This window comes from Oreochromis aureus, linkage group 22, assembly GCF_013358895.1.
Source record: "Oreochromis aureus strain Israel breed Guangdong linkage group 22, ZZ_aureus, whole genome shotgun sequence".
NCBI lineage: Eukaryota > Metazoa > Chordata > Actinopteri > Cichliformes > Cichlidae > Oreochromis > Oreochromis aureus.
In genome coordinates this window covers 308,372-317,795 of record NC_052962.1, presented here as the reverse complement: position 1 = coordinate 317,795, position 9,424 = coordinate 308,372, and the positions used below count along the sequence as shown (strand labels likewise).

The 9,424-nt window shown below is 43.8% G+C and overlaps 1 protein-coding gene across 2 annotated transcripts; it reads right to left on the bottom strand.

Moving 5' to 3' along the window:
• Positions 1 to 2,226: 2,226 nt before the first annotated feature.
• tmem200b (transmembrane protein 200B) lies at positions 2,227 to 8,569 on the bottom strand. Of its 2 annotated transcripts, XM_039605225.1 has the most exons (3): positions 8,183 to 8,569; positions 4,453 to 5,469; positions 2,227 to 4,357 (listed from the first exon to the last, which is right to left on the bottom strand). In XM_039605225.1, exons 2-3 carry the CDS (start codon positions 5,417 to 5,419, stop codon positions 4,143 to 4,145), a joined length of 1,182 nt encoding a protein of 393 aa, XP_039461159.1. In that variant the 5' UTR covers positions 5,420 to 5,469; positions 8,183 to 8,569; the 3' UTR covers positions 2,227 to 4,142. The 2 variants fall into 2 exon arrangements, with proteins under 2 accessions (XP_039461159.1, XP_039461158.1); XM_039605224.1 differs by having other exon boundaries at positions 2,227 to 5,469.
• Between the last annotated feature and the right edge of the window lie 855 nt (positions 8,570 to 9,424).

Genomic DNA, 9,424 nt, shown 5'->3' with positions numbered 1-9,424 from the left:
TTTGTTTAGAAAAACGATGGACCCTCCTCCACACTAAAGAGGACGTTTACTTTCTTGACCTCTTAACCACATCAAAGAGTAACGCAGATTCCACACTGTACTCCAGGTTATGTACAAATCCTCCTCAGATGAATAGGATGTTCCCATGAATATCCCATGTATAATTTGGGAAACAGGCATGGTGACTTCCATAAAGAAGCAAGTATGTTACAAAGAAGCCACAGGTAAACATGATTCAGAAACCATGCAGCTTGTTTTCAGGGCTCAGCTACAAAGCCTGTCTGGATCAACAGCATCAATGCTCAGGTGCACATACAGGTGTTAGAGCAGCATATGTTCCTTCAGACATCTTTCTCAGGTTAGGCCTTGCATATTTCAACAAGCCAGTCCTAAACTGCATACTGCAACTATTACAACAGCATGGCTTCATAGAAGACCTAGGACTGCAGCTAGAATCTCATATTGGACAATCTTAAAACCTTATGTTTTTCTCAGTTTAAACATTTGATGTTTTCTGTGCTCTATTGTGAATACAATGTGTTGACCTATCCACCATTTGTTATTCACATTTAGAGTGTCCCAGCCTATTTGAAACCAAGCTTGTACTTGGCTTTTTTCCACAGCTTTCACTGCAGCAGAAAGTTGCAGCTTGCAATCTTGTGTAGTAAAAATCATTTTTGTTTTTAGTTTTTTTCTCTTTTTTTTATTGCTCTCCTCCTAATTGATAGCTGCAAATCCTGATTTAACAGCTTGGTCACAAAATCACAGAGGGGGGAAAATCCTAAGTGCTAAGTGCCACATTCACTGTAAAACACCTGTAGTTGCTTGGTTATGGGATAGCAGTAACATGATTTGCAAGAAACTGCAGCAAAAAAAACCTTCAATTCCGTTGCATTTATACAGCACCAAATCACAACAACAGTCGCCTCAAGGTGTTTTATATCGTAAGGCAGACCCTAGAATAATAAATACAGAGAAAAACCCAACAATCATATGACCCCCTATGAGCAAGCACTTTGGCGACAGTGGGAAGGAAAAACTCCCTTTTAACAGGAAGAAACCTCCGGCAGAACCAGGCTCAGGGAGGGGCGGGGCCATGTGCTGGGTTGGGGTGAGAGAAGGAAAACAGGATAAAGACATGCTGTGGAAGAGAGACAGAGATTAATAACAGATATGATTCGATGCAGAGAGGTCTATTAACACATAGTGAGTGAGAAAGGTGACTGGAAGGGAAAAACTCAATGCATCATGGGAATCCCCGGCAGCCTACGTCTATTGCAGCATAACTAAGGGAGGATTCAGGGTCACCTGGTCCAGCCCAAACTATATGCTTTAGCAAAAAGGAAAGTTTGAAGACTAATCTTGAAAGTAGAGATAGTGTCTGTCTCCTGAATCCAAACTGGAAGTTGGTTCCACAGAAGAGGGGCCTGAAAACTGAAGGCTCTGCCTCCCATTCTACTTTTAAATACTCTAGGAACAACAAGTAGGCCTGCAGTGTGAGAGCGAAGTGCTCTAATAGGGTGATATGGTACTACAAGGTCATTAAGATAAGATGGGGCCTGATTATTTAAGACCTTGTATGTGAGGAGCAGGATTTTGAATTCTGGATTCAACAGGGAGCCAATGAAGGGAAGCCAGTATAATGACAACTGACATCAGCTGGTGTGGTAATAATTACTCGGCTCTTGTGCACATGCTGCTATTCAGTGCTTCCCAGATACTAATGTATTTGGCTACATTAGCTAATGGACAGTAACAATTATGTGCAAATGACTGTGGCCGAATGCTGAATTAACAAAGCCATTCACTCCAGAAGTCTCTTCCCTAATCTCATTGCTTTGGTTGGCAGTGTATAGACAGCTTAGAGAGACCAGCCGAGCAAATGACAAGAAGACCTGATGTCTGGCACAAAAGTTCTAAATTATGATCTCATTTTTTACATCTACACCTTCTTGCAGTTCTGTAATTTTCTACTTTCCTTTACTTTTGCCACAGGGAACAGGAGGTCCTGCCTGCTAGCTTTATGAGCTGTTAGAAACCCAGAGGCCATCTTGTAAACGACCAATTAAATAAGAGGCGATCACGAGGGACTGCATACCTGCCCTGAAGGAACTATAAAAGCTAAGGAAGGGGGAGGGATATGGAGCTATACATCAGGCTTTGCTGAGGATAACTGCAACTGGGGAATTTCTCCCTCCCAAACCACCCCAGTCCTGCTAGAAAATACCAAACCTGTGCTGTGGAACAAGAACTTCTCACATTTCCATTCAGTTGATAAAGTGAGCATGGATTTCAAAAGTCCAGATCCCAGTTGTATGTTTTTAATATTCAAAGTCTCCTTCAGAGTGAAGAATTGGATTGTCAGTGATATGTGTAGAGAGGACAGTGTGAATAAATGAGATGACTGCAAAGATGTTACTTTTGCTTTGCCTTATATTTGTAACAAAGGAATGGCAATGTTGTATAATTTGGTGTCCAGTACAGGGCAAGGCAGTCATTGATTGTTCTGCCAGACCGCACATATTGCTTGGTATACATGTAGATATGTGGCATACAGAACAGGCAGCACAGACAAAAAGAAAACCAGAGTAGTGTTGATTCAAATATGGAGCACGGAGCGATGGCCCCTGCACATCTGCACATAAGGAGGCCCAGGAGACTGTAATTCATCGTCTTCTTCCTCTATGACACACACCCAGCTGTATGCAGTAACAGCAACCTTACTAAATCTAAGTGGAGTCACAGGGTTGCCTTGTCCGCACAATCCATTCAGTCCATTGATCATAGGATGATGTGACGAGAGTGGAAGATGTGTGGGGACTCGGTCACCCTCCTCATAAATACTGGGCACACTATGAAAGAGTCGACTGGACACCAGAAGAAGAGGGCATCCCTGTATTCATTACAAGATGATACTGCATTCACCAGGAGAAGCACAAGAAACAATTCTTCCTTCATTAATCTTTTTGTTAACTTGGATCTTATTGTCATAGGTTTGGTCACCATTTTTAGTCATGACAAAAACACTCACCAAATGCTCAGACAGGCTAGTTACTAAATTAACAGCACTTTGCTTTCATACACAATCATTTAACACAATATCTTATAGTCCCAAGCAGCCATAGCTAAATGTTAACGTGGTTTAACGTGCATCATAAACCATTATTAAATGTCTGTGAACTGCTCTAAAAGGTAAATAACGAGACATCAAACTGATGTACTTTTCCTTAATGAAGACACGTGTAATTAAAGTGTCATGTTTTGTATTTTATGGAGCAGCTAAAATAACAGAAAATTAGTCAAGAGTCATCAGCTGCAGCTGCAGGATTTGGATCGGGCGTTGATGACTTACGTCTGTCTCTTTGTTGCTGCTTTTTACCATTAAAGGTCCATTTTGAAGCTATCAGTGATGTGCTTAATGCAACACACTAGAACAGCAAACATGGAGTACAGGCTGACACTGCTGGTCTGATATTTGGTACAATGTTATCATGACTGATTCTGTAGGAAAATGGGTATACATCTATCTACACACACACACACACGAGAATAAGATCCAAGATGTTCTAAATCAGAATAACCATTTGTTACTACTTGTGCATATAAAACCAACAATGACATCACTAGCATAAGAATTGAGATGCAACATATTGCATATTGTACATCACTGCCATGCATTGCATTTGGAATAGGGAAAAAAAAGTCCCATGTTTATACACTGGTTGCATTTCTCTTTATGGACTCGGGAGTCCGAGTAGTTTGGTTCTGAACTGACTGCACAGTGTAAACAGTCTCTCGTCCTGCTCTCTCTCCTTTTACTGGGCTGTGCATGCGGTGTTCCAGAAACAGGCAAACACATTTTGGCAACATACAACTTGATTTATTGCAATGCTGCCAACCCAAACAGCATAAGTAAACACTGTGATCCACTCAGCTGCAGCAGTGTAGGAGATGTATGTTGTTCATCTCCTTGAATGATAGAAAACATCTGCCACATCCAGCCAAGCAAACGCTGTGTATCAATACTCCTCTGAAGCTTGGGAAAGAGCTCAACAAATCCTTCATAGAAATGCTGTACTCCAAATATTCCGGGGCTCGGTTATTCTCTGCCCTGCACAGAAGTGAAAGCTAAAATCAAAACATCAAATCGAGATATCAGTATTCCATGCTGGGTTTGCAGCCATCACTGGAAAGGCCCAGATCCAAAACTTGTATCTCCCTGAGAGCACTGGTGCTCCAACTGGTCCAGCAGTTTTTCCACCGAGTTTTCTTTGTTCTCCAGTTTCAGGTATCGTCTGCCGTTGCCCAGATCTAGCCGAGGCCAGCTTTGGTGAGTCTGCTCTGCAGAATCGGCAACCTGTCCAAGAACATTTACACAAACCTGTGAGCTTGCCTCCATACGAGTGACTTCGAGCTGATTTGCCTGAATCTGCTCTCTCTCCATACACCTACCCGTTTGCGTTGTATAAGGGTTAGTCCTGTAGCTCATACTGTGGCAGCGCCTTGGTTGAGCAGCTGTGACAGCCACTTCATCCACCCCTAAGGTGGACATGGAGCCTGCAGATACCAGGCACACATTGGTCTTAACAAGTGGGCCAGTGTGTGAACTGCAGCTGGCTCTCTCTTCACATTTAGCACCCAGCTGTGCATTAAAGTCAGTCTGACTGGAATTACATGAGCTGGAGTGGGAAGCTTTGGCAGAAGACGGAGGCTTTGACTCCTGGTGGTGGAGGCCTTCCATCTGAAGAACAGCTTGCTGGTAGAAGCCCTCCATGCTGTGCTCCTGGTCCACGGTGCTTCTGCTCTGGAGCAGAGGCTCAGAGGTGGCCAGCTGCTGCAGACAGAGAATGTTGAGATGGGCAGCCGGTAGACTGCTAACCCACTGGTAGTGTTTGGCCATTGAATTGGCTGCTGCTATTTCTTTAAGGTCAGCTGAAGGCACAGCCGCAGACACGGAGCAAATAACACTACGCATCTGGGCCAGCAGCATCTGAGTCTCTCTGTCCCTGTTCTCGTACAGGACAGTGTTGGCACATATGAGGATGAAGAGACCCACCCCCATGATGACTGGTCCCAACAGCTTCATCCTCTCACTGTGAATGAGACTGGCTGTGGACAGGAAGCCCTTGGGTCCCAGACTCCAGCCAGAAGTCTGTGATTCAGAGGCGCTTTCCCCTTCTGCAGCTCCCAGGATGGACGACCTTGATATCTGATAGGGCCAGTATCCTGCCACAGCCAGAGCAGTGCCAACAACCACCACAACCACGCCAAGCACTAGGAACGCTCCAGGCATGGAGCGGATGCGAAGCTTGCCTCGGATCAACCTCTCCTTCTTCTTTCTACTTCGTAAGGTGAAGCGAGACTTTGGTTGACAGGCAGGTGAGCTTGGCCTAACTGCTTGAGATTTCTTGGTCTTCATGGCAGAGATTAGTCCAGAGCTCTTGGTTTGAGTCACAACGTGTCAGAGTGCTTTAGGAAGAAGGAAATGTAAAGAGTTAATGTCTCTGTTCATTCAAACACATCCAATGCCTGCAACTATGTTCACAGTACAGAGATGTCTGAACTGTTTCATGGCGGCTGAGGTGACAGTGAACACATTCATTGTGGGTGTCTGAGTGGAGCTCAGTCTGGATCTCCCTGGTAATACTGTTAAACTGCAGCAGAGAGTGATACACACCACTAACCCACCTTTGTCACGCTCTCAGTCCTCGGGCTACAAAGGCTAATGCCAAAATTAATGCTAATCTAAACCTTCATGTTATCACTGCACAAGAAAACCAGAGACAGCAGCCTGAGGACAGACACGTGGGCAAATGTTTGAAATGAATAATATTTGAAGAGGCCTTCAAAAATATTTTGTAATGGGAGTATTTTTCAGTTTTAATATTATAACTTATTCATATGTTTAGACCTGCTAGAGCTCACTGTAGTTACTCATTACTGGCTAACTGACAGTGGGTTTTTCCCCAGTGTTAATCACCAAAACCTTCCAATGTCCACATCTGTGGAGAGGTTGTAAATTAAATGAGGTACAAACAAAAGTACAGAAGCACTCACATACATGCTGTTCTTCCTATGTTCCTGTACAGTAATGAACAAAGAAAAGTGAAATGGAAAAGCCACCTCCAGTAGCAGTGACTGCAGCATGCACCAAAGAGCGTAAAATGTTCCCTTTGTCCTTCTGTGAATGTTTATGAAGAGTGCCAAATATACAAAGTAATAATGCACTCAGCTCTGAATCTTAAAGACATATGAGGGTGCCTGCTCTTAATAAAATATAAGACTGGGTACCTTAACCCATCTTTAAGTACATTATTGCTACAGTTCTTTTCTGAAACCACTGCACATGTCTCGTGTTGGTACTGCAAATTCTTTTTACTTGACCTGCCTGTTGTCTGTTGATACATTTCTTGGGTTTTTAAACTTTCTTGACCTCTGAAACACCTTAAATATGTTTTATTGTGAATAAAATATGGGTTTATCAGACAACATCCAGCTTTTTTTGGAAAGACTTGTATATAAAACATAAAATAGAGCAAACCAGCTTGTTGTTTACGTTTTACAGAAACAATTTTAATGTCCGACATCAGCCTCAGTGTTCTCATTGAACTTGTTTTATCAGGCAGCTGATTTCATCATAAAAGCTCAGATGAGGCATCTACGATAGACTGACAACCGCCTGCTGGGAGAATATGAGGAAAGGATGGATATCAGGAGGACCATAAACCTTTCTGTTCACGAAGAAGAACCTGTGTATATTTTTAGTCAAGTAATAAAGAGTACATGCATTAAACACATATTTCTGTGCTTTGGATTTTAAGCATGGTTACATGGATACTGTCCCAGTGATATTAAATTCTTTAACAACTGTATTATATATTAGATATTATATCAACAATCCCTACAATGGCTTCCTACATGAAAACGCAATGAATTCATTCATGCAAACAATCAGGAAAGTATTTTATTAGTACAGACGCCTTAATGTGAGATGTATGCAGGCTGTCAGTGTTAAAGAATCTCACTGTGGGAAAAAGTCATGTCACCATTTTATCCAAGGCCACAAACACGAGGAAGTCATGAAGAAGTTAATCATGAGGACGACATTCAGAATGCAACACAACAACATCCAGTGCCACGAGTTAGTGGCTGACGTCAGGCCGGGCCTTTGATTTCACACAGGGTAAATATTACACACAGTTACTGGTAGATTTCTGTTTATGAAATCAAACATTAAAAGTTTGAACAAATCATTTTATCTTAATGATCAAAGCCTGGATTTTTGACATCACAGCTATCCCCTGGTCATGTGATGACCAAATGTCTAAATCTCCATATATTAAATAAATGTGCTGACCAGTACACACACACACACACACACACACATATCTGTATTCCCCTCTGCCGTGGGATTAACGCTGCAGTAACAAAAATGAGAGGAGCAGCAGACTGCATTCAGCAGCTGTGGCACAAGTTTGTGTCGATGAGGGTGTGACATGCAGCATGGTTGCACATGACGGTAAATGCACGTCTGATCCTTATGATGCTCTGAACTCCGATTACCCTGCTGTCATGTAATTACGCAGGAACGACACAGACAGGAGCGCAGCGTCTGCTGGAAAGGACTTTCTCTACAGTGTGGCTCTGGAAGCCCGCACTCAGTGTGTCATTGACCCAGTCATACTGTGCATCTGCAGTTTACAGCCAGCAGAGGAAGCTGGTCTGGAGCCAATTCAATTCCCGAGAAGCCACAAGTTGTGATACATGACGAAAATGAACAAATGAGAAAGCGTTTGCTGGTGCACACGGGTGGAACCGTGTCTGTCAAATGCACCAGCTTGTTGAGCCCGTGGAGCCCAGGCGGAGGGAAATGAAGCAGCTGCAAGAATGCTGTGGTGAAAATCAGCACAGCGTTATCAACTGACTGGGATAAGGCGTCCCTCAACTACGGATAGCCATGGACTGTCGTGCCGTGCCGTGCCGGACTATCTGCACTGACACTGTGCAGACATGGAATGTGTCTGATGACCGAGCTGCTGCATTCCTCTCCGACAACACAGCAGCTCACGGCACCGTTAACGACCCACAGAATGAAAGAGTTCATGTCACCCAGCTGCTCCGACTGCACCACCGCAGACACACAATCTCACATTCACACACTCCCACACTTCTGTGAACTTGCCTGGATTTCGGAGTTCCTGTTGCAGCCCGGTGGTAGTTTGAAGACACCTAACGTCCACATGACTCCGAATAAGCAGCCAAGGGCTGAATCGAGCCCAGCCCTAAACCCGTTCCCACATATCCGCCGCAGGATGGCAACTGTGAGGGACACCGCGCTGACTCCGTCAACTCCGCCGGACACAAGCCGAGCAAAGCCCAGCCCAGCCGCCTCCATGCACCAGCACCGCGGAGTGAGCAGGAAGCAGCCCTGCTGCACGCGCGCGCACGCATGCACGCGGCTTTGAAAATAAAGGTACGCGCGGGTGCTTCGTGTGACAGCAGCAGCGTCCCTCAACAAGTAGCGGAGGTATGAGTCACAGGGAGCTGTTTGGGGTGCACCTACAACACGAACCTCTGCACTAACCCTCTCCGCGACTCCTCTCTGTGCTGTCCTGGACTCTTGGGCTTGTTTCACCTTCACCCTCCTAACAGAGCTGTCACAGCACACAGTTACAGTACGCTCACAGAGGTGCTGGATACTTTACCATCAAAAAATGAGATGTTACAGACAGGGGCGATTCTAGGATCAGAGCTTTGGGGGTGCTGAGCACCCAGAGAGCTGCCCATCCAGGCAAGGTAAACTTTACTCGTCACGATGAGACTTCTTCCCTGTCTCTGTCAGTCCCTGCATCTTTAAATATCTCCCGTTGTCCCGAGTTCCCTCTGACTGTCTCCTTGGTGCATTTAAACCCCTGTTCCTCCCTGTCCTCATCGTCTGTTGTCTTCATCTCCATTATCAGTCATCATAATTTTACCCTCTCTGTGCAAGTCTGCAGATTTCTTTATTAAGTCATAAGATTCTTAAATTCATCAAGTCTCTCTGTGCCTAGGTCCTCGTCACAAAACATGACATCACTGTTTTGTACATTTTAACACAATTTAATCCCCACATTTGAGAAAGAAAAGCAAAACACTTTTTTGAGAAGTCTGTAACAAAACCATCAAATCTGATAAAGGTTGTTTAAATGATGCTCATAGTGAGTAAGAAGTAAACTGAGTGCATGTTTTGGACAGAGATTCACTTTTAATGTGTATGTATAATATAATACAGATACATAAAAAACACTCCCAAAACAGAATAAATTATTACAAAATATTAATAAAAAACTATAAAAATGGAGGCAACTTTGCCTGTGGTAGAATGTATACAATGTATGAAAAAATCTTTACTGCAGATACTAATTTAACTAATTTAATAATACTA